The sequence below is a fragment of the Macrobrachium rosenbergii genome, chromosome 23 (genome assembly GCF_040412425.1).
Source record: "Macrobrachium rosenbergii isolate ZJJX-2024 chromosome 23, ASM4041242v1, whole genome shotgun sequence".
NCBI lineage: Eukaryota > Metazoa > Arthropoda > Malacostraca > Decapoda > Palaemonidae > Macrobrachium > Macrobrachium rosenbergii.
This window is the reverse complement of record NC_089763.1, coordinates 44,094,469-44,121,968: the sequence shown is the minus strand read 5'-3', so window position 1 is coordinate 44,121,968 and position 27,500 is coordinate 44,094,469. Positions and strand designations below refer to the sequence as shown.

General features: G+C 34.9%; 1 protein-coding gene across 5 annotated transcripts in view; it reads left to right on the top strand.

Moving 5' to 3' along the window:
* The window catches only part of LOC136851575 (uncharacterized), a 1,000,137-nt gene that overhangs the window by 864,814 nt on the left and 107,823 nt on the right, over positions 1-27,500 (top strand). For all 5 annotated transcript variants that reach the window (XM_067125846.1, XM_067125848.1, XM_067125845.1 and 2 more), the window contains one exon: positions 18,266-18,356. In XM_067125846.1, coding sequence (XP_066981947.1) covers positions 18,266-18,355 — 90 coding nt within the window. In that variant the 3' untranslated portion in view covers position 18,356. The remainder of the gene's footprint in view (positions 1-18,265; positions 18,357-27,500) is intronic.

The window sequence follows — 27,500 nt, the reverse complement described above, 5'->3', positions numbered from 1 at the left end:
TATATATATATATATATATATATTTACATATATGTATATAAACATATACTGTATATATTATAGTGTTTCCTTCTTTGAAAATATTGTTTATTCTGTCAAAAAGATAATGGTAATTAGATTAAAAGATGCTAATTTTGAAAATGATGATAACCATTGCTGTTATAACTTCTGATATTGATAACTCTTAATTATCTATCATATTTTTTGGTGACAATAATGACAGTAATAAGTATTGAATAATCAGCGCTGGTTTCTGCTTTTGCAAAATTTACATCATTAAGTATCATTCATTACGAAAGTTGTAATTCGTCGTTTGGAAATTTGATCCGCATATCTCCCAAATTAACGCCGCATTTCGAAAGTCAGTGTATTTTCCCAGTTATTATACGAACGAAATATGTTGTAATGACCGTGGATAATTTGAGGGTATTTATGTTATCAACATTATACCGTAATGTCCGAGCTAGGTTAACTTAATTTATCAAAATTGAATTATTATGCTTTGTTATTCTGATTAACAATTACATTGCATTATATAATTTTAATGCAGTTGCGCTCATTTTGAAAGTTGAAATTGAGTCTTTTAAGATTAGTCTCCTTGATTGGATGTTAAAGAACAGAATTTTCCTCCGCAAAGAACAGGAATCTTTCAGAGTAACTTACCTCGAAATTTCGCGCAAGCAAAGAAAATCCAAGAGCAATGGAATGTCTTCTGCTTTGATGGTCCTTCAACATGCTTCAGTCATTTCCCCCGTCTCCCTTGTACCCATGTTTCCTGTAATTGCCATTGTTTTTACTCGCTCTTCTGGTTTCATGCAACGCCTTACCACCAGTTCCATCTCACACCAGTCTCCTGATGTCTGTTGCGAGGTTTTGAGCAGTGAATTTTCGGGAAGAGTTTGCTAGCCCTATGGCCGTATCCATCACGATCATGCTAGGTGGATGTTATCGCTGTGATGGAATGAAAGTAAAAATGTGAATTCTGTTTTATTTTCAAGGGTAATGAAATGGACGTTGACAGCCGTATTATATCAAAAGTCGTCACCACATTCGAGCACTTTTTTCTTTGCCAAAAACATTATTATTATTATTATTATTATTATTATTATTATTATTATTATTATTATTATTATTATTATTATTATTATTCTCGAAGTGAACCCAAGAAAATTGACTCCCACCGGCAAGAAGTCGATACGATCTTGCCTTACATATGCCTGACTGATTGAACGGCGTAAATTGGCGTTGCAACCACCACGGTACACCCAGCCCTGATTTTGCAACGCAAGCAAAGTATAGCATCCGCGCGTGAGCGAGAATTCTCCCCCATGTTTCCAAATAGAGAGTAAACCTTTTCTTGTGTGCGCTAACTCTGATAACGCTATCATTCCAACGCGTGGGTTTATTTTTGTGCACACGCGTCTTGTCAAGAACAAGAAGAACAAGAAGAAGAGAGAGAGAGAGAGAGAGAGAGAGAGAGAGAGAGAGAGAGAGAGGATGCCTTAAAAGAATGGCGCTACCTATCGCTAGGGGGGGAGAGGAAGGAAGGGGAAAAATGAAAGCGCCCAGATATGCTGAAACGCGAAGAGCTTTTATCGGGAAAACAGGATGGAATATATCATACATTCATCTCTGGAAGAAAAGCGTACTGGGGTTTTTCGAGCTATTTTCATTTCTTTTATGTTTTGTTCTTTGTGAAGGAAGTTTAATTACATGCGTGTGTCCGTGTTTATATATATATATATATATATGTATGTATATATATATATATATATATATATATATATATATATATATATATATATATATATATAATGTATATGTATATGTATATATACAAATACATAAGTGTGTGTACATATTTGTATGTGTATATATGTATATATATATATATATATATATATATATATATATATATATATATATATATATATATATATATATATATATAAAACGTTTATAGAGGTATATTCGGAATTCATATTAATATTTATATATAGTTTTAATAAGATTCTGATGAGATTTGGCTCTTCACAAAATAAGATTCTCTCTCTCTCTCTCTCTCTCTCTCTCTCTCTCTCTCTCTCTCTCTCTCTCTCTCTCTCTCTCTCTTTCCTGTAAGCACGTTCACAATGACGTTTCACCTTGTTGACTGTGAATGTACCTAAAAAATTTGTACCGGTATTTCGTAACTCGTTTATTTTATGCATTTGTTAGTTGGCAATTTATCCAGGTCAGCTTTTCATAGAATGTTTAAGGATTATCCCTAAATAACAAAATTAAACGAAGTTTCTCATATATAGAAATTTTAGAACCAATTCATAGGTATAATACTGAAAAGAAGGAATTGTAGATATATTTAAAATTCATAACTGGGAAATATATATATACGGAACTTGTCATAACTAAAATTCATAAATGGGAAAAATATATAAGGAACTTTTCATAATTAAAATTCATAAATGGGAAATATATATAAGGAACGTGTCATAATTAAAATTCATAAATGGGCAATATATAATTTATAAGGAACTTGTCATAATTAAAATTCATAAATGGGAAATATATATAAGGAACATGTCATAATTAAAATTTATAAATGGGAAATATGTATAAGGAACTTGTCGTCATTAAAATTCATAAATGGGAAATATATATAAGGAACATGTCGTAATTAAGATTCATAAATGGGAAATATATATAAGAAACAATCTTATAGCGACTTTTAATAATTATGGTGATAATTTTCTAGTCCGTATGGTTTTGATAGAATTTAATTTGACAACAGTTGTCAGAATAGTTTTTTGAATCCGCATTGTTTCGGAGAGTTTATGGGCGTGGGAAAATTATTATTATTATTATTATTATTATTATTATTATTATTATTATTATTATTATTATTATTATTATTATTATTATTATAAATCTTTGTAATATATTACATATACACATATGTATGCATATCCCACAAATATGCATGAGTATATTTATAGGAGAGGAAACCTTGCCGTGTCTACCTTAATTGGATTGAAGTTTTTAGCAGAAAACTACATTTTTATATTCTATTTTATGAGCTCATATTTTCCCTACGCCTCTACCGACCATCGGCTATAAAAATTACGAAAGAAAAATATCTAATTAAAGATCTTGAATTAATAACCGGCTGGTCATTAATTCAGCTGATGTAGCGTTGGCGACCTCGGCGAATGCGACGCCAGTTCGTAAATCAGATCATTGACCCGAGAAATTGGACGAAAATTGGATGAACATACGCCAATGTTCTTTCTCCCTAACAAGTCTCGGATTACAGTTTCCATAAGTCAGGATTTTTTTCCAACCCCTGTGGCTGCATAAATTATTCTTTTCATCTTCGTTGCTTTTATATATATATATATATATATATATATATATATATATATATATATATATATATATATATATATATATGTATATAATGTATGTATATATAATATATACTGTATATATATATATATATATATATATATATATATATATATATATATATATATATATATATATATATATATATATATATATATATATATATATAATATATATATATACTTATATATACATATATATACAGTATATATATATATATATATACATATATACTTATATATATATATACATACATATATATATATATATATATATATATATATATATATATATATATATATATATATATATATATATATATATATATATGTACACCAATATTCTTCCTCCCTAACAAGTCTCGGATTACATTTTCCATAAGTCAGGATTTTTTTTTTTTTCCAACCCGCGCGGCTGCATAAATCCTCCTTTTGGGAAAACGATAATGAATTCACTCGGGTTACGTGGTGAGAGATTTCCCTATCCATAATGTTTTATGACGTCCAGAACTTGCATGCACTGTCATTAGGTCCGCCAGGTTTTTGGAACTGGGTTGCAATTTCATATTTATGGGGAGTGACGTGTATAGGAAGGGGTTTCTTGCATAGTGTGTTTAGAAGTTATATATATATATATATATATATATATATATATATATATATATATATATATATATATATATATATATATATATATATATATATATATATATATATATATATATATATATATATATATATATATATATATATATATATATATATATATATATATATATATATATATTTATGTATATATATATATATATATATATATATATATATATATATGTATATATATATATATATATATATATATATATGTACATATATATATATATATATATATATATATATATATATATACATATATATGTATATATATATATATATATATATATATATATATATATATATATATATATATATATATATATATATATATATATATACGCATATATGGAGAAGAAAAGAATAATTCGGAAACTCCATACATTGTCATTTAAATGAACCCATTTCTCATTTAGCTGGAGGTAATGAAAAATTAATTAGACAACGGAGCATTTCATACGTCTCGTCTCCTCTATTTTCCTCATTCGTCCTGCCTTCCCTCCTCTTTCCTTTTCCTCCTCGGCATCCTCCTCCTCCTCCTCCTCCTACCCCTTTATCTCGAAGCCCTTGAAAAGGCTGAGGATGTTAATAAGAATGGCCCTGGCCGGTTGCCGGAGGCAATCATTAAGACTAATGAAGATGAATTCCACACAATGAAACCTGGCGTAAGGATGCAACGCTGTCAAATTAGCCTCTGTCAAAAGCGTTTAGTCAAAGGACTGGTGAGGACACTTACCTTGAGAAACGATCTGGCACAGGAGGAACGATCCGTCGGAGATACGATCCGCCTGCGGAACGATCCGTCGGAGATACGATCCACCTGCGGAACGATCCGTCGGAGATACGATCCACCTGCGGAACGATCCGTCGGAGATACGATCCACCTGCGGAACGATCCGTCGGAGATACGATCCACCTGCGGGACGATCCGTCGGAGATACGATCCACCTGCGGGACGATCCGCCTCCGGGACGATCCGTTGGATATACGATCCGCCTGCTGAACAATCCGTCGGAGATACGACATACCTGGAGAACGATCCTTTGGAGATACGATCCACCTGGAAAACTATCTGTTGGAGATACGATCCACCTGGAGAACGACCCACCTGATGAAAGCGACCCACGCTGAGAAAACGAGCCAGCTGAACGAAACGACCTTCCTGAAGAACTTTCCGCGCGTAGCAACGACCCCACCTAAGAGTGATCTCTCTCTCTCTCTCTCTCTCTCTCTCTCTCTCTCTCTCTCTCTCTCTTGCAGAGATTTCACGGCAAATTGCGGCAGTCCAAACACGATTATGGCTGGGCAATATTTTGGTTGGGGGTTTATGGCATGCTGGTCCGATAGGTGCTTTGCATGAGCTCAGCCATGGGGATAATTTGCAGGGTTTGGCTCTAAACGTCTTTACTGTCTATCTTTCACATTGGCAACAATACATAATATTTTTGCTCACACACACACACACACACACACAGACACTTTCCCGGTTCTTTTTATTTTAATCTTTTGTGAGTAGATATGAAAGCGCGTCGGTCTTTTTCTGTTATTTTATGCTTTTCCATGTACCATACCTAAAAATATATTTTTTTTTTCTCATAAGAATTTCTGACACTAAGAGCATTAGCGTTCACACAAACAGAAACAGTGTACAGTATTTTGTGAGACGGGAACAGACCTTAGTCTTATATTCTGTAGCGTAAGAGTAGAATTTTTAACGAACTGAACATATTGTAATTTACCAAAGCTGCAGGATTCTTTCATTTTACTTTGATGTAGAACGCGAATAAATGCATTTTGCACTTTCTGCAGAAACAGAATTTTGGTCGTGAGAACATATTATAAGTATTGGGATGTCAGCTGTATCAGAGCTGAATTTTGGTTTTCCCTTAAGAAACCATTAAAATTGCGAATGGGTGCCCATGTTATAAGTATATTTTTTGTTTTACATAAGACATATGAAATGGGATATTACAGTATATTTGACGTTATGATTCGTATATTATGCCCTTAAATTTTTTTTTAAGCAGTTTCATTTGCCCGTAACGAATGTATATCTCTTAACCTTACTTCGAAACTTTCACTCAAACCGTAAAACATTTTTCATCGATGAAAATATTCTTCACAGTATTTGGAACCTTTAAAACAAGCTAAAAATAATTTTCATTTTCATTGACTTATTGACTTAGAGCAATAATAAATGTATTATCTCTTACTAATAACTTTAAATCAGGATGAAAAACATTTTAATATTCAGTGACGTAGAGAACTAATAAATGTATTATCTCTTACTAATTGTAAACTTTAAATCAGGTTGAAAAACATTTTCATTTTCATTGACGTATATACTAAACATAAACTTTAAATCAGGCTGAAAAACATTTTCATTTTCAGTAACGTCGAGCACTAATAAATGTATTCATTCATCCCAATTAAATCAGGCTGTAAATCATTTTCATTTTTTGTGACATAGAGCACGAATTAATATATTTTTATAATAATTAGAAACTTTCAATCAGCCGTAAATCATCATTTTTTTTTTTTTTTTTTTTTGCATAGAGCACGAATTGATATATTCTTGCATAATAGAGCACGAATTGATATATTCTTGTATACTAATTATAAACTTTAAATCAGGCTGGAAATAATTTTAATTTTCAGTGACGTAGAGCACTAATAAATGTATAGTTTCTTAATAATTAGAAATGTTAAATCAGACAAAACATTTTCATTTTCACTGACGTACAGCACGAACGAATAAATTCTTCCCCTTTAAAAATGATTTTCTTTTGAGGCACAGCACAAATAAACTGTATATTCATTCTCATTAGAAAACTGAACGTCCTGTCATAATGATATATCCGTTCCTGTATCAGTCTGCCATTGAAATGTTCGGTCACAATGAAATGCTTGTTTCTGTATCAGTGTGCCATTAACCTACAGATTATTTTTTGTGCCGGATCTCCGCCATTGTTTCATCTGGGGTCGCAAAGAGAAAACTTGTTTGTTTTTTTTAAATGACTTCCATGCTAATGAACGCGGCGGCCTCTCATTAGGGCGTGGACAGCGTTAATGGAAGCGTAATGAGATGGAATTCTCATAACAGATGCGGTATCCATTTCGGTTCCCTGTCTCCGTAGATGTAGGTACTTCGTTTTTATCCAGAGAATCAGTCTCTCTCTCTCTCTCTCTCTCTCTCTCTCTCTCTCTCTCTCTCTCTCTCTCTCTCTCTCTCTCTCTCAGCCAGGAACGTCTTTTATTTATTATTAACCTATGTGATGAAATATTTTTATAAGCTTGTGTTTTATGCATTGCATATATGAAGCAAGGTATTTTTAAGTTAGTAGACGCTTCTGCGTTTGCATTTTTAAAATTTTTTTTTCAAAGTACACAAAGGGATAGGTGTTTTCAGCTGTATTCGTAAATACTAGATAAAGAAGATTTTGATCAAATAGACGGCTATTTAGTTTCTTTTTTCAAGTTTGTTTATTCAGGTAGCCAAGGATTTTCTTTTATCATCATCTTCACTTGAGTACTTGTAGGTAACCTGTAATCTAGCCATATTCGGTTGTCTAAGTTGCTTTTTTTTGATGAAGATATATTTTTCTTTTAAAGAATTTCGTGATATTTTCCTTTATAATGAAGCTGAAATATCAAGCTCTGTCACAGATCATTTTCCGGAGCTATCTTCTCCGGATGGACTTGATCATTCCCACTCCGAGGACCTTCTGCCCATGTCCGTGGGTCTCGTGGAATGAAACCAATTTGTGTTAGAGAGAGAGAGAGAGATTTTCACGTCCATTTTCCCCCCTCGTATTTTATTTTGTTTCTCTTATTAATTTTCGTTTCAAAATGTGAAGAGATTGCGTATTTGGGGGTACGTGACTGTTATTCGAAACAATATTATTTATACAAAATATAATACGCCAACACAAACGAAGAAAACGAAAAAAAAAAATCTCAGAGAGACTTGCTTACTATTAGAGATGAAAGATTTTGCTATTTTTTTCCTCCGAATATGTGTAAGTGATATCATGATGAACGGGAGGTGGGCATGACTTGTCCTTAGCACAGCCCTTGGGAGAACTGTACTTGATAGTACCAACTGGGTTCCTGTGGTCACCGGAGGAGGTTGAAGACCCAGACCTTCGTGTAAGAGAACTGTGAGACGGGAAGCTTGATTTGAGTGGATATTTGTGAAATGCAAAACACGGGAAAGACTTAAATGGTGGAATTTCGCGAATATGTAACTACACTTATTCGCGTACTGTATATTTACACACACGAACGCACCCACATTATACATACACACACACATATATATATATATCTCACAAACATTAAACCATGTTGAAAGTGAGGTGGGTTTCATCAGCATGACTTCCCCTCCGAAAGAGAAAACCAATAGATCTGACTTTTGTGACGGAGATGAAAGCTTCCTCTCTTGTTACTCCCTCTTTGGCTCAGGTTTATTTGAGCGCGCGCCTGCGCACACACACACACACACACACGTTATACAGAGAGAAGTTTGCGTTTCTGTATTTTAACCTTTTGATCCGTGTTATTGATGAGCTGTGGCGACTGTGAAGGTATGTCGTAATTGCGGGGAATAAATCAGTCAGAGATTTTGATTAAGCGAAATTAGAATGTTGAAGTTTGAAGCTCCAGAATTTTTATTTTTTTTTTTTTTTTTGAGCGTTTGTGTTAGTTGGGTGTCAATCTCCTTCAGCTGTTTTGTTCGAAATAGCTATTTTAGAGTTGATTTGCTTTTAAAGCCGTATTTCAGATTGGTTACAAGTTCTCTTGTCAGATTGTTCTTACTTCTAAAGCGATATGAGATTGAGTTTACCTTTAATTACCTGACGTTTTCCTTTTGATTGCCTTTCCCCCAAGTCCCCTAAGCTGGAATGCCGTTGCTTAGCCTTCCCTATGTTGTAGAGGTTCAAGTCGTTTGTTCTGAGGTTTTGATTGTATCGCCGTTACTTGAAACCATCGGGGTCGGTTGGTTTAAGCCGGGCTTAGGCCGGCACGATGGGCCCTTGCTCAAACGGGGCCAGGGAACTGGTGTGGTGGTGAAGGGAACAATAAGAGACTAGGTGCTAGTTCTCTAGACTCTGCTCAAACACCCGAGACGAAACCCCTTGCTAGATTGTCTTTATAGTTATTTCAAAGCTCAGTATGTATGTTTTAAGTTTAAGACCTCATGTAGGAAATCCATAGTTCAGAATTCATTTAGTACATTCATTCATTCTTTGAAATATTTCTTCAGTTGGTTCTTTTCTTGCATTCTATTTATCATTGTCTAACGACGATCTTAGTTACAGTATCCCATGAAGTAAGTTTTTGCTTCATTATTTCGTAGTAGTAGAACAGGCTAGGTATGCCTTCATACCTTTAATTATAATACGTATATTTTCTTATTCCTTTCTCACGTCACACATTTAATTCTTTTTGTTTTTCTGTTCTTCAGTTTCACTTTTCCTGATTTCCATACCTGTTTTAGATTACACTTCTTGAAAACTGCAAGTTTTTTTTAGCCTTTTTATCTCGCCTATAATTATATGAGCTGTATCCTGTACCTTACGTTCTTTTAATTAATTTTCAGGCTAAGCCACATTTTGTAACAAATTCTTGTTTTTTTTTTTAAATTTAAAATTTTACCAATACTTTCAACATTATACTTTATTTTTTTAATCATAACGTAAAACAGTGTTTACATTCTGTGAAATGAATTTTGTTTTGACGAAGTTGTCAGCATATATTTTCTCAGCTGGCGACCGTAACAGCATTGACGTTACCCGACGCGCATTTCGTTATGTTTATGCGGGTTTCCGGTATCAGGTCTGACGTCATTCGTACCATTCATCTTCCCATTCGACAGATGGGATCTTTTCTGTCACCTCGGGAATGTGTGCAAATATGCACTCCGCTTCAATTTGAGATCATTCGCGTATTGAGGTTGGCACTGTGACTGCGAGACACGAGATGCGGTCTGGGGAAGGGAGAAAAAGAGCGCGTAGTAGTAGTGTTCAATCATTCTTCTTTTCTAGGTATGTGTACCCTGTATATATGTGTGTGTGTATATATATATATATATATATATATATATATATATATATATATATATATATATATATATATATATATATATATATATGTATATATATATCTATCTGTATATATATATATATATATATATATATATATATATATATATATATATATATCTTGTTATATATATATATATATACTCTGGTCAAAATCGTTTTTCTAAACCAGGCAACGGTTCGAATTCTGCCGGGGGTATATGAGGTGTAGCGCAGTAGATATTATATAATATTTGTGGCTTGATATTTGTGAACATACTGTAAGTCACGCGTGTATAAGTAACGAAAAAAGACAAATAAACTTATGCGCGTGTGTGCATGTAAACATTCATGTATGTGTGTGTATTAACGAATATGTATATATTTGTTTATATGTATACATACATATATATATATATATATATATATATATATATATATATATATATATATATATATATATATATATATATATATATATATATATATATAAAACACTATTAGAATAAGACGTATGTTTCATTTCTACCTTTTAAGCTAATACTATGATTCTGCATTACTTATTTTCCCATGTGACCGGATCTTTTATCTTTTGTCATCTCAGAGTGTCAAAATTTATAAAACTTTCTCATCGAAAGTTCTGGTTAGTTTTTGCAAAACAATATCTCGCGAGATTTTTTTTTTTTTTTTTTTTTTTGTATGCCGGTTTCGTTAATCATTGACAAACTTTTGATAAAAAATTCGGAGGAGGAATTTTCAACGGAAAAGGAATGTTAAAGGTGTTATGGCATTTGCAGTTGGAAATGAGGAGATGGCATGTTACTGGACCTGTAATATTGAGCTATTAATCATGTTGTTGTTTTATCGACGTATCTGAAGTTTTTTTTATTTTATGATTTGACATGAAGGTCAAGACTGCAGGTCGGGTAAAGATTAATTGCATCCTGCGGTACAGAAATAGCGTTATTGTTTAGAATTAGAGAGAGAGGAAATAATTGTATATAAAATACCACAGTTGCATTCTGAGTATATATTTTGAGATGGATGCCAAGAAAGTGGTGGATTGGTAATACCAGAATATAGTCGTTTGAGATTTTTTTTTACTACAACAAAGTACATGTATGAATTTGAACTGAAAGACATACGAGGCGGTCGTCCGATTTCCTGTTGATAAGTAATTCTTGTAGGTTTATAAATATTTTTGATTTTTTTTTTTTTTTTTTTTTTTGCTTTACTCAAAATTCACGAACTCCCTGCCTCCGACCTGAATTTTATATATATAGTATGTATATATTTAATATATACATATACAATATATGTATAATTTTTATATATATTCTGTATGTATATATATATATATATATATATATATATATATATATATATATATATATATATATATATATATATAAATATATATATATAATGTACACTTTAAGAAACCTTTTGGATATCATGATAGTGATGTTTTACCAACAAACCAGTTGTAGGTGAAGTGTTGAAAGCAACAGAATTTTAGTTCCTGCTGCATGAATTGTATCATCAGAATCACTTAACCAATGTTGCTTGTATAAAGGTGCTACCATCAGGCATGATCATCATCATTATTATGAATAGTTGTCGTAGCAGTACTGATAATAATAATGACAGTAATACCAACAGTACCGGATTACATGACTTCAAAATACAAACGGGAATGTGGCTGTGCAGTGCAGAATACATTTGATTTGGCGAAAGTCTGATCTGAGCAGGAGTTTGGGGACACAGGACTTTGTGGCATCGATCACCCTCTGCAGAGAGACATTCATAATGATGGTATTTTTCACAGAGTCTTATTTCTTGCGGATAATATTATTGGAGTCAGCAGGCCTCTACGTGGGCAGCTTGCGAGACATGCGAGCGATCGCCAGCGCACGCACACATACAAAGGCAAAAACACACAAATAACCAGTAGTTCGGAACGGCATGGACTGCATTTTTATGTTCGTAGATAGAGACTGAAAAATTACCCCTGTTGCATTGAACGCATGCATGGGCGATCTTTCCAAGTTTTCACTTTGTAATTGTGACTGGCTCTCTCTCTCTCTCTCTCTCTCTCTCTCTCTCTCTCTCTCTCTCTCTCTCTCTCTCTCTCTCATACCCAAAATGTTCTCAAATTTCAACGTTACCTTCAAGCTATATGAAAATTCTCTCTCTCTCTCTCTCTCTCTCTCTCTCTCTCTCTCTCTCTCTCTCTCTCTCTCTCTCATACCCAAAATGTTCTTAAATTTCAACGTTACCTTCAAGCTATATGAAAATTTCTCTCTCTCTCTCTCTCTCTCTCTCTCTCTCTCTCTCTCTCTCTCTCATATATGTCCAAAATGTTCTCAAATTTCAAAGTACCATTAAATCACATGAAATTCTCTCTCTCTCTCTCTCTCTCTCTCTCTCTCTCTCTCTCTGTCTCAAAGTCTCTCTCTCTCTCTCTCTCTCTCTCTCTCTCTCTCTCTCTCTCTCTCTCTCTCATGAAACTTTATTGCCTCCATTCGTCCTCCATGTAACTCATGCGCCCCCTTCTGTATGTTTACACATGTTGCCGTCTGACCAGAGCCAATACGGAGGAAAAGAGTTGGTATGTCGATTATGGAAACTGTTAAAGTAAATTCCAGTCTCATGAATATTTGATTGGCAAATAGTTTGTTTTTGTATAGACTCGGGGAGCAACAATTCCAGCGGCGTGCATTTTGAATTAACTGCAGCATAAGTTATCAGTATTGATGGTGGATTCGACATATTGAAAAGCAGGTGTTGGTGGTACGCTGGACTGGAATTCAGTTATTCAGTGTTGTGGCGGATAGCCTTAGAATTAATTTTTATACTCACTGTAGCTAGGTCTCGTTGATGGACTTTCGGGCCACATTGTGACCCACTGTAAGTCCTGCTATTATAGACGCTTTTAGTATAGCTATAAAGGGTTGAGGCCTTCCTATGATTAGGGCGTTGACGTGTTTCCCATCTTGCCGAAGGAAGCGTTTAACCGCGAGGTTAAGGTTAATCCTGAGAATGGACATATTGGAACGGAATGTCCAGGTATTAATTTGTTACTTAAAGCAGGCTTCGATTTTAAGTAATGTATGCATGTGTTTGCATGCATATATATTTATGTATATATGCATACAAAGTGTATACGAGTATACACACACACATACACATATATATATACATATATATATCTTGAATTAAATTTTGTATTGAGCAATACGAAAATAAACAGTACAGCAGGGTCCAAATATATTTCGATCTTTGTGTTTTACTTTTGTACTGACGAACGGAGGGAGATGATAAACAACCCCATTTTTACTGGGACCCGCGGTCATTCCACTTAATCATCATACACTAGGAAATGGCAACGCCGCTAAAAAAAAAAAAAAAAAGAAAACCCATATTTAGCAGATTTTCACCATTTTTTCCTGAAAAGTTTGAACAACATTAAGAAAGGATGACAGCAGTACTAATCGCCTTCGAGTCTCAGCCTTTTGTAGCCAAATTATAAGGATTGTTGCAAATTGCACGGATAGTCGTGGGATCTTTTGTTATTTTAACTCACTGTAATTCCTGCTAGACGCCAAAAGATTGATGCAAATTACAAGAAGAGTCATGTGATCTTTTGTGAACCATGGCTGCTTCGACCATAATCCAAAGAATCATGGCAAATTTTAGGAATGTTATTGGAGTTTTGCTTCGACCATAGTACTAAGGATCGCCGCAAATTTTAGGAATGTTATTGGAGTTTTGCTTCGACCATAATACTAAGGATCGCCGCAAATTTTAGGAACATTACGGGAGTTTTGCTTCGACCATAATGCTAAGGATCGCCACAAATTTTAGAATATTATGGAGTTTTCTTCTACCATAATCCTAAGGATCGCCACAAATTTTAGAATATTACGGGAGTTTTGATTCTACCATAATCCTAAGGATCGCCGCAAATTTTAGGAATATTACGGGAATTTTGCTTCGACCATAATCCTAAGGTTCGCCGCAAATTTTAAGAATATTACGGGAATTTATGTCCCAAACGGTATCTATAATAGTAGTTTTGGGTGGTTATTCCTCCAGATTTTTCCGTATAAATCCCTCGACGTCCTAGTAATGACGTCATATACCCCTCCTAATTACCCCTGTCATTTAATTAAGGTGGGGTTAAGGATAGCGGAAATTGGGGTGTCCCGGATAACCGAAGGCTTTACGCTGTGATTTATTCTACGGTAGATACATGGGAAATAGGAGGATTTATTTTTTTTTTTTTAGAATGGGGCCAACATCAACTACAAATTAACCTGAAATATTTATAATGGTGGCAGCTTAATTTAAAGAGAGACAGAGAGAGAGAGTTCTGCGTTAACATCAATAGAGAAGTGTCAGTGAAATGACATCTTTAGGCTATGGTAGACCTGGTTCTTTTATGGTGGCGTGGCTCTCGAAGGGCGGGACGAAATGGAGCGAAAGGAAAGGGCGCTGTTTAAGAGATGGGAGTTCGGGGGAAGAAAGGGGCTGTCTATATTTGGTATGGGATTAGACGGAGTGAAAATTTGATGCGGCAACAACCGTCAGTAGCAATCTATTAAAAGGACCATTGCATTCGGAAATTATTTTAAGCATTGATAATGCGGTATTGATTTTATTGCAGACAGTGATTATATCTGAAGCATAATATATATATATATATATATATATATATATATATATATATATATATATATATATATATATATATATATATATATATATATAATGGGTGGCTCAGTTCTTAGTAACTGTTTTGAAATGAGGTTGCGAGGATCATGACACTCCGTCCAGTTTTAGGCCCCCACCAAATGTCTGTCTGACTACCAGGTACGTAATTAACTAACTAGGGTCAGCAGAAACAGTGGAATACAACGGAGCTTCCTTAAAGTTCTCAGCCACATTATATATACGTATACACATATATACATACATATATATATGTATGTGTATATATACGTATATGTGTATGTCTGTATACAGATATATGTGCATATGTATATATGTATGTATGTATGTACGATTGTATTCATGTATGAGAATAGAGATACAGCTAGAGAAATCGAAAGGGGGATGCGGAAGCTGCGATTTGCATGTGATTAATATTCGATGCAAAGAGCACTTCGTGGATACGACGGATTCCAGCGTTCCGTGTGCACTGGCGCTTGGGTTTTTAATAGTTTTCCTGTGTGTGCTTATGCATTCATAAGCGTGGTGTATTTGTGTATTTCACGAGCCTTTGTGCGGCTGGTAAAGATTGCATGCTCGTTTTTGCTTCCATGCATCAGAATTGTTACTGAAACGGTTGTTTTATTTCAGGATAATGTTTATACTGTTGCTGAGGATGTCTTGGTTGTGAAATCGTCTTTTATCATCATTGTTGAAATACACACACACATGTATATATATATTATATTATATTATATTATATTATATTATATAAGGTTAAATTTTGCCTTCATAAAACGAAATATTTCAAACGAAAGGAAAGGGATAAGTGAAATGCAGATGTATTCCTTTGAATTCCATCACGGCTCGGTGAGTAGAGGCGAAATCTAAAGAAATTGAGGAGGACAAAGTGTAAGAATTATTTCAGAGAAAGAACAAGCGAAAGTTGTATTTTATTTGGACTTCCTTATTATTACACGGTTCATTCCTTATTATTACACGCAGATGAGCCGTTGTGAAAGCAGGTAGCTGATACAAGTTGTGATAATCCTTAGATAGAAGGGAATAAGATATGAATGGGCTCTGTTGTGTCTTTAGCGTTTTTACCTATTTTTCTGATTTCGTATACATCACTATTTGGATATGTATGTATGTATCCTTGTGTACAGTGTGTGTGTGTGTGTGTGTGAGAGAGAGAGAGAGAGAGAGAGAGAGAGCGTTGAACGAATCATGTTCCTGTTCAGTCCTTGCTTTGTTTCCAATTCACTATTCCGACAAAACTATATTGAACGGTGTACGATTCAGAGTGGAAGCGAAACACTGGAAAAATTCCCAGGATGAAATAATAGCTTAGTTTTTAGTAGGTGAGATTACCTCTGGGAGCTTTGCTGTTGATGATGCCTCTTATTTCATAGCAGTTCTTTTTTTGTTTTCGTTTTGAAAAGCTCCCACGGTCCAATAAAGTTTCATTTGGTTATTTGCGATGGCGTTTGACTTGTGTATAATTTATAAGTTTCATTATATTTGAATTTTCTTTTCTGAACAAATCCCAAATTCCTGGGAATTTTTTCTTTGGTTTTAAATTAACAAGTATTTGTTTTCTTAATTTGTGTTTTTTTATGAAGCATCCAATATCCCTAAAAAGTTTCACGTGATTCTTCCCTTCCTGTTTACATTTGTTTATAATGTTTTAAAATCACAAAGAAACAATCAAAGAAACAAAAAATTCATACCGCCTTCCAACGCCGCTTTAGACGAATTAAAAATAAAGTCCCCCCCCGGGTCAGCTGTGTGTCATCCACCAGGAAAGCCTTCTCCGCAAGCTCTTTATAAACATCATGAGTCCCATCGAGGAAGATGAGGCAGTGGAGACCAAAATTAACTCCAGGGAAAGGTTAAAAGATTCTCTCTCTCTCTCTCTCTCTCTCTCTCTCTCTCTCTCTCTCTCTCAGACACAGACACACACACACACACACACACACACACACACACACACACACACACACACACACACACACCTTCCAGGTTGAATCGTAATTTAATTCTTGACGCCGTGGGGCATACGACGAAATATGAGAAAGAAATGTGATGTGTATGATTGTTATTTTTTTCTGTCATGTTTATATTATGCAGTTGCTGGATCCGGTTTTATTTTTCATGCGCCAGGAACTAAGTCAAGCGTCAATATAAATGTACCCCGGAGAAGCCTTTGCTTTGCAAATGGGTGACACTTGAAATGGAAGTATAAGGACGGCGATTTTATAGCTACTGGTTTTGAAATACTTCCCTCCTTGGGGGGTAATTTAATAGAATGGTGAACCAGGTGATGAGAAGATTAGCTCCTGTTCTGAAAGGGGACACCTACACAACCAGGGTATTCTAGTATTTACATGGTAGCCATGTATAATGTTCAGCCTGTAGTTGGTAGCCGTATAGTAGAAAATTCTTCCCATTCATCGTACAGGGGTCGACTGCATTGCAGGGGAACTCGATAGTCCTGTGACTTGAGTTTCTATGTGGGGGAAGAGGGGTTATGAGGTCTAGATAGGTACCGGGTAGCGTAGGTGTAGTTAGTGTGGTTGGTAGCAAAAGTCTTTATATATTTATTTATTTTCTTTCCTGCAGTGGCCATTGGGACTGTCAACCTGTTCCCCTGTTCTACCTCAAGCCAAAAGGAAAATAGGAAAATAGAAATAATGAACGAGAAAGATAATTCCAGAATTTCTTAGGATCAATATTATTGCGGATTAGCTTCACTCAAAAAAAAAAAGTCCACGCATCCCTTTTATCAAATCAAAGACCTGGTACCTACAGGAAGGCCGCTATATATTTTCGAAGTAGTGGCTGAATTTTAATGACCCGTCATCTTTAAGGTATACTGCACCCAAAAATAGATTGGCATTTGATAAAAGTGAAAAAAAGTAAGATGAAAAGGGTTTGGATATTCAAGTCTTTTGGGCAACTTCAAAGAGGCGTAACACAATGCTTCAGAAAATCCTTATTCAGAATTTTTTATGTAAATATTTAATCAGTGGTTTTTTGTATAGAAAATTATCCTAAGGCGACAGTTTAGTATTAATGTATTATCATTACTAATATTACTAGTACTACTACTACTACTACTACTACTACTACTACTACTACTACTATTACTACTACTACTATTATTATTATTATTATTATTATTATTATTATTATTATTTCATATTTATATATATATAATGTGTTTTTCGAGGACAAGAATTTTCTTCAAAATAGTATTGATGGTGTTGGGATAATTACCACTTATTATTATTATTATTATTATTATTATTATTATTATTATTATTATTATTATTATTATTATTATTGAATATCTCGTTTTCTGCCTCTCATTCAGGGTTTATTGCTTTATTAATTCATTGAAATTCTCTCCAGGTTTCTAGCTGCGAGTACATGGTAGTGGTGCTGGAGTACTATGTGGATCCCGTCGAGGAATCGTCCAAGCATCTAGAGGCACCACGCTAAGGTAAAGGGTCACACACACACACACACACACACACACACACTCTCTCTCTCTCTCTCTCTCTCTCTCTCTCTCTCTCTACACACACACCACGCACACTCTCCTCTCTCTCTCTCTCTCTCTCTCTCTCTCTCTCTCTCACTAAGTCACACACACACACACACATTCTCTCTCTCTCTCTCTCTCTCTCTCTCTCTCTCTCTCTCTCTCTCTCTCTCTCTCTCTCTCTCTCTCTCTCTCTCTCTCTCTCTTTAAGCATTTCTCGCTTTCTTGAATATTTGTAAATTTTGAAGTGGCTTTTGTCCGCTACGCTTAGATAATATATCTGTTTATGTTTATTACGCGTGTATTCATAAACATGTGCATATGTTTTAACAAGAATTAATAGACTTAAGAAGTGGATTCTTTCAATTTATTTGCATGTTACACACATGTATGCATGCACGTTAATAGCCCATGAGTACGTACATTTACAGTGATTTTGGTGTTGGTGTGTGTATTTCACAAAGTCTGCTTACCCAAATGTATGTTTATTAACACCCTTAATCACAATGGTTTTCTTGCCTTATGCTTTACGTATATGTGTATATCATGTATGAATACGTACACGAACGTGTATGTTTTATGATACATTCAAAATTTTGTGTCGTTAGTTGTCTGCCAATTTAGCTGTCTGGTTTTCCGGATTTAGCGGTGCATTATGAGCAAGGTTCTGTCATTACCATTTGTATCGTAATTACCGTTCCGAAATCCTCCCATGGAAAAGTTAAATGGACTGACAGCCGAGTGGGCTCAGGGCGAGGAAATAATTCATGTCTAGGAGTATTAAATGAGAAATGCTGGTTTGGAATGTTGGAGCGAATGTGAAGAATGTGGAACTCGCCTTCAAGCGGCCACCGAAAAATACGTTATCCGTTTCCCCTAAATAGGACGCTAACCCGTTCAATTTGTATCACGGCTCTCTCTTGCATCTGGTTGCTCTGTCGTCGTCATTTAGGTATTTCAATTAGTGGCTTTTCTTTTTAAACAAAAATTTTCCCGGTTTGTTCCGTAAAGAGAGACGTGTACTTAAATAATGAACAAACTTCCTACTCCGTAAATTTTGGTCGTAATGTAACTTCAGGGGATTTGTTAGTAGAGAGTATTTATGTTTTCATTTACAAAACTTTACGATTTCATTTACTAAATCATTTTTGTATTGTTCTGAAGGGGAAACGTTTAAGAAATGCGTGGTATTTGCCCGTACTTTCCGGTGAATTGCCTCGACTTCTCCCTCTCTCTCTCTCTCTCTCTCTCTCTCTCTCTCTCTCTCTCTCTCTCTCTCTCTCTCTCTCTCTCTCTCTCTCAACATTCTACTCTACCCCTGACCTTCTTAGTTGAAGTATTTTTGCGAGTGGCAAAACTACCCTTTAGGTTGGGTAGTACGTGACCCAACATAATACCTGCCTTCTTGCTCGATAACTTCCAAAGAAGTTCATGAAGTACTACGACTATTACTGGTCTCGGTACTATGAAGCTAATAAGTCGTCTACTAGTACTTTCAATACTGCTTATCCTTGGATTATGCTGTTTTATAACAAGCACAGTGAATTACTCGTTTTACAGCTACTGTTAGCAGTATTAATTTTACGGGCTTATGGATTATGCTGTTAATAAGCGCAGTGAGTGATAAACTTTGCAATTATTATTAGCATTAATTTTACGGATTTGTGCATGATGCTCTTAATAAGCACGCTACGACTATTTCAGCCTCTACGGCTAATGCCATTGTTATAAATCGGTTGGCTTTGTCGTGAATAAATACTACTACTAATACTACTGCATCTGTGTGTAGCAGTTGTGAATTTTTCCTAACGCCTTTCACGAAATCCTGCTCCAAATACTCAAAATATTGCGGAGAAATTCATTGTAACATGTAATCACGTCCAGGGTACCCCGCCCCTCACCAGCAACACCCCTCCACCCCAACCAACCCTCTCAACAAAATGCCAGAAGCTTCCGCTTCGTAATATTTCTTTCTCGAAGGGCGGGAGAAAAATTTGAGTTGCGCTGCCTTTGCAAGCGCCCCCCCCCCCAAAAAAAAGGAGGGGGTTGGTACGTACGCCCATGGTCTTTTGCAGGGGACGCGGGCGGATAAAGGTGATTTTGGAACTCACCTTTAATCCCTACCTGCCATTGGTAGGATTTCCTGGCTATTTATCTCTGTCCCGTGGCCATTTCCGCCTTGCTCCAGAGACAAATGCCATACGTTTACGTGTATTGGAATACCCGGGTCAAAGTTCATTGGTCAAATGGCAGGACGTTAGTGGTAGGCATCGGGTAGGGTTAGATATCTGTGTTGCTTGATTTTTAGTAGTGGTCGCTAATTTGAAGTCGTGTATTATTATTGTGTGTGTGTGTGTGTGTGTGAGAGAGAGAGAGAGAGAGAGAGAGAGAGTCTGGCGCCGCATTGGCTGATTTGATGTTATGCGTGTGAGGAGAGAGAGATTATGACGTCGTGGTGGGTGATTTTCTGTCATGTCTTTTGTGTGTGTAGCAGGAAAGAATAAAAGATGCATCATGTCATATATGTCAGCAGTGAGATATATATATATATATATATATATATATATATATATATAATATTATATATATATATATATATATATATATATATATATATATATATGTGTGTGTGTGTGTGTGTGTGTGTATGCATATATATATATATATATATATATATATATATATATATATATATATATATATATATATATATATATATATATATATATATATATGTATATATATATATATATATATATATATATATATATATATATATATATGTATGTATGTGTGTGTGCGCGTGCGTGCAATCTGCTAATTGTATTCATGTCACTGTTATATTTGCAACTTTGGCTATTTTTACTTTCCTTAAGTGTCTGCTGCCTGATTTTATGAGTGTAGTTGCAGGGGGAAGCAGAGGTCAAGAGGTCATCGACTGCCTTTCAAATGAAAGTATTATACTCGTAAAATCCTCATCAATTACGCAAGCGTAATTTATTGCAATGCATCGCTCTTTTTTTTTTTTTAATCGGAGGCTGAGGTGTTCAAATATTAATTACAATTTACCCAGAGATATTTGTTTCATTTCGAGCAGCTTCTATTTACCTTCGAATAGTGGTGGAAGGCCAACTGTAAACTGCTTAAAAAGTTCAATTTGAAGTGATGATTGCGTTCCGGGATTAGAGGTAATCAGAACTCGTCGCCAGTTCATTTCCATTGGTGATGAGGCCCCTCATTTGCGTTCTTGACGCCCTTTGATGCCTATTTTAATTCTGTACCATAATTTATTCTGTGGAAATCGGGAATTCTCAGACGTGCTCAGTTCAATGACTGTTTTATTTTCTTCTGTTGCCAAGCTTTGGAGGCTTTGGAATTCTCCTCCTATCTCAGTTGTTCCTTTCCTTTACATTTTCCTTGCCCTCTCCTCGGGTGGGTCAGAAAATGGTGTTAAGTTTTTTGCTCCATTGACATTTGTTCTGTAGGAAATACAACAGTTTGCATTGCTTTGTACTGTGACACCTGGAAATAGAGTTCTTTTATTAGTTATTAATCTCCCCCTCTTTTTCTTTCGTAAGTTTTTTTTTTTTTGTAGTTATAGGAGCATGTGAGACGATATATTGCTTTACTGGAATACAGTCGTAATCAAAACATGACTGCAAACGTGCAATTGCTGTTATTGAGTGCATCAGACATTGAAAAGTGGTAATTAATTACCTTTTACTTTTTTCTGCTCTGATGAAAAGTGATGCTGCGCTTTTGTAGGAATTGACGTGATTACTGCATTTTATGATCGCTATATTGGGCAAATTTTCCTGTCATTATTTTATTTTGATTCAAGAATAGCGCCAGAATTTCATTTGGGAACAGCGTTAGAGTTTCATTAGAATTTTTACGCGATATTTAGATATTCCTGTATTGTAGGATTTACGGGTATTTGATTTTTCCTGCAGTTTTACCGAATAACTTTGCAATTTCATTTGCACTCTCGGGAGGTGTGATAGATATTTTCATTTATAAAGACTTATAGAAACGGCACTTTACTTTATTGTTTCGACCTTTTACCGAATACTGTTAGAACTTCGGTAATACTCCCACGGGATTGTGTATATGTTCCCTCTCTGTTTTCAATTCTTTATTGGACACTTGGAATTTTATAAGAACTTGTAGAGCCTATTTTATATGTTCTCAGTGTCTTTCATTTAGGATTTTAAAAGGTTTCTTAAGATTGTATATGTGCTTTCGAAACTAGATAAGATGTTCGTACGTAGGGGAATTTGTCATGAGACTAATTTCCATTACTCGCCTTTTGGTTGCTTGCAATACCCTTCAGGTTCTGGAAGATTTACGCGATACATGAATCCTCCGTTAGGCAGACTTGATGAGCGTAACTTCTCTCTCTTATTAATAAGGCGGTTCCATAATTGAATGCGTCGTTGACCTACTTGTTGCGACACCAGGTAATGCCTCAGTTGCCGTTGGCCTTAGCTGCCATCGAGTTACAGGGCAATTAGGTTTTTTCCTTAGAGATTGCCAAAGTAGTCCATTTTTTTAGTCGGCCTCATTTTGAAAAGTGGGGACACAGGATAACTTTGATGCTAAAATTTGCCTATTAAATGTCTTTAAGTTTTCTGAAACAGAAAGTTCCAGCCCCAAGGGTAAAAGTACAGCTAGATGGATATGCATACTTTAGTTTTTTATTGCGAAAAAAAAAAATTATATTTTCATAAAATACAAGCTTTAGTACCGAGTCATGGGCTTGTCATTCTCTACTCATAAGGGTGTATGAATAGAAATTCTTCAACAGCGTTTAAGATTCTTGGTTCAAAATGCTAGCTAGGTTATATTGTATGAAGTGATGTAGAACTAATCTTGATTTTTATTTGGCTTAGTCATCGGTCCTACTCAAGTCCAAATTAACTTGAATCTTTTATGGTTTTATATATATATATATATATATATATATATATATATATATATATATATATATATATATATATATATATATATATATATATAGTGTTTTTATATTTATATATATTTTATATTCACGGGGGTGTGGCAGTTCTACGAAGTGTTTTTAGAGGGTTTTAATATTATGGATTTTAGCTATTCACGGGGGTGTGTGGTACGCATCCCCATATATATACGGATGTTCATGTATATATATATATATATATATATATATATATATATATATATATATATATATATATATATATATATATATATATACATATATATATATATATATGTGTGTGTGTGTGTGTATATATATATATATATATATACACATATATATATATATATATATATAAATATATATATACACACTGTATACATATACAGTATATGCATGCTTAAAAAATCACAGTAGATGTACGTTGCGCGCGACTTAAGTATATTAAGTATATAAGCGAATACTACGGGAAAATGACAGGCAGAAGCTCAGTACATAGCGCTTTCGCGTGAATATTCACGCATCTTTGTTCCCTGAAGATGCGTGAATGAACACGTGAAAGCACTTGGCGCTGAACTTCTCTCTGTCGTGTGTGTTTGTGTGTACGTGTTCATAAAGAAATACTTACATGAAATGAAGGTGGAACCATGTTAAACATTTTAATGATAAATTATTTTTACATTTAGGTATATTCTGAATATTTTGGATATCACAACTTTCAGTAACAGGCTGATGCGACGAGAGTCCGTGAATGTGATTCTTATGCAAAAGGCTTAATATTTAAACTCGATTTAAGAAGTCGTACTTCACGAATAATTTCTTAACTCTGGAGAGAACTTCTTTTGAATTCAGTATAGTTGGAGATAAGGCCCAGGGCCTTCTCCTCCTCAGGCTGGCGAGAAAGGGGTCGACTTGTATTCGAAAAATCTTGCGTTATGAAAGAGAGAAACTTCTATTGAATATAAGGGAGCCTGAACGAGGTTTAGTGAGTTCCATTTTATCTCTCTCTCTCTCTCTCTCTCTCTCTCTCCTTTCACACACTCTATGATTACGTTTTATGAAGATTCTCTCTCTCTCTCTCTCTCTCTCTCTCTCTCTCTCTCTCTCTCTCTCTCTCTCTTCTTTCACACTTTATGATTACGTATTATGAAGATCTCTCTCTCTCTCTCTCTCTCTCTCTCTCTCTCTCTCTCTCTCTCTCTCTCTCTCTCTCTCTCTATGAATTCCACAGAAATACTTTTCCTTCATAGTAAAGGCCATATCCACCCGTTGAATAGAATAAAAACAGGCCTGGAAAGAGACGCGAGTAGAATGGGGGGGTCTCCTTGAAAGACTACTGAGAGAGAGAGAGAGAGAGAGAGAGAAAAGGAGTACATGTAAAGAGAGGATAGCCTCAGGGCGTTCTTTAATTGTTCAAGACAGAGCTACCTCCACGAGCATTGTATTCTTTCTGTCCCGTATCTCATTTTAATCACCCGACCTTATTAAAAAAATGAGATGTGTCATGTTGGAGTCTATTGTCTGTTACTTACTGTAATTTTCGTATCAGTTTCCGTGAAGTGAGAAACGGAGGGTGCTGGAATACAGTGACGGGAAGAGCAGTCAGTGGGCGTCTTGTGATAAAGTTGCATCATTATCGGGATAGTTTAAATCGAAGTTTAGGCGAGCGACTGCTGCGTGAAGATACATCCCAGGATTTGTGGATCATCTAAATTTGCAACACTTTTCTGGGAAATGTCAAACTCACGTTCATGTTTCTTCTAAGACAGTTGAAATATAACTTTACGACTGTTGAGAGAGAACCTTACATTGCAATTCCTCACCAAACGTTTGTAATCGTCATCAGTATCTTATTTAAAGACATAGGTGTGTCTTGCAAGTAACCGGCTGTTACACTAAATACAAACATTTTTTCCAGTGACTTGTAGACGGATGAGAGAATTGCATGTAACCAGTTGTTACACTAAATACAAACATTCTTCAGTGACTTGTAAATGGATGAAAGAATTGCATGTAACCAGTTGTTACACTAAATACAAATATTTTTTCCAGTGAAATGTAGACGGATGAAAGAAATGCGTGAGGCATCGAAACTAACAGACAAGGAACTCTTATATTTTAGAGCCTCGCCTTCTGCCTCCAACGCGAACTATATTCACCCTTTAAGAAATCCTGAAGATCAACATGACATCCTCTGAACTTCCTTTTGAGAGTCTAGGCGCGCGGTTATTAATGCGTCTAACTTTGAGAGAGAGAGAGAGAGAGAGCTCTCGGAATTTTTAATCATCGAAATGGACCTGCTTCGGTTAATGTTCGTCTTTCCTCTTTTTCGAAAGGCAAAAACAATTGAATTGTATATATATATATTTTTTCTAAACATTAAGCCGCGTCACGTAGGAGGGATTGTCTCCAGAGAAAACAAGGTAATGATGGTCACCAGCACTTTCATTCTTTGTTGAAAAACTACTCGAACATGGATTTATATATTTATATATTATATATGTATATATATATATATATATATATATATATATATATATATATATATATATATATATATATATATATATAATACTGTATGCTACTGCTGAAGTGTGCTAGCGTATCTCAGTCATTTCAGGAAGATCGAATTTAGTTGTATATATATGTATTTGTGTGTGTGTAAGTGCCCTTGTGCATGTGAATGTGTGTGGATGTGTTTGAGTGTGTCTGCATATATATATATATATATATATATATATATATATATATATATATATATATATAGAGAGAGAGAGAGAGAGAGAGAGAGAGAGAGAGAGAGAGAGAGAGAGAGAGAGAGAGAGAGAGAATGAATTTTAAATGCAGGTACACGCGTGAATGATTTCCATAGACGCGTGTGATTCAGCAACGGTCAGCAATAATTCTCTTAAGAAGCAAATGACACGTTGAAAATCATGAACAACGCAACCAGCTTAGATCCTGTCTTGTTGTAGATGAATGTAAAACCCATCTGGTCACTGACATAAAATAATTAGGTGCGATTACACCTAATGAGGATCCATTGCCGTTAATGACCCGAGTATTCAGTGTCCAGTGGAGAGAATGTGGTGCTCTGGTATAAATGTAATTCTGATCAACATCAACTCAGATTACAGTAAAGTACTTTGCAATTTTTTTCGCTTTAATTATGTAACATCTAACATCTTCCAATTGGGAGACTTTTTATTCCTCTGTCTTATCCTTTTGAACGTAAAAATGAATTTGAAATTCGTTTTAGCATCGTTTCACAATGTTAAGATTTTTCTCATCATCATCCTCACTTCAATTGCTGCGTCCTGTAGGTATTACTTGAGGGTCCTTACAGCGTCCTTTCGGCCCCTAGCTGCAACCTCTTTCATCCCTTTTACTGTACCTCCGTCCATACTCTCTTCCTTCCATCTGACTTTCCAGTGCAACTGCGAGGTTTTCCTCCTATTACACCTTTCAAACCTTCTTACTGTCAGTTTCCCTTTTAGCGCTGACTGATGTCGTTCCTGTGCTTTGTCTTCCACAAGTTTCCATTCATCTCAAGATTTCCCTCTCATGGTTCTCATCCAAGTAGGGGTAAATCATCCAACTTGTGCAAAGACTTGTTCGAGCCATCTTCGTCTTTCATCATTTTTTCCTCATTTACATAAGGAAATGATGTAATTCCACTTAGTTTCATTTCTAATTCTTTTCCAGATGTCGTTGTTAGATTTGGTCTTTTTCAATTTTCAGAGTTTTCTCATTAAATTACAAAAATCTTAGATATTTTCAAATAAGGTTAATGTGGTTTTCAACATTTTTTTTTGTATTAACTTATTTTTGAAAATTTCGTGTTTTCAGAAATTCAAATCCCTTCAGCATTTCTAAATTTCTTAGTAATTTAGGAATGTTTTAACTTTCTATGACTAATTTGGATTTTATTCAATATTCCCCATTAATTTGGAATCCTTTCAACAGTCTTTTGACTAATTTGGAATCCTTTCAACAGTCTCTTGACTATTTTGGAATATGGTCAGCAATCTGTCTACATTTTTTCTCATTAGTTAGGAATCCTTCAACATTCAATAATCATAAATCCTGTCAACATTTTCTCACCAACTTTGAACCCTTCAAAATTTTAATCACCAACTTGG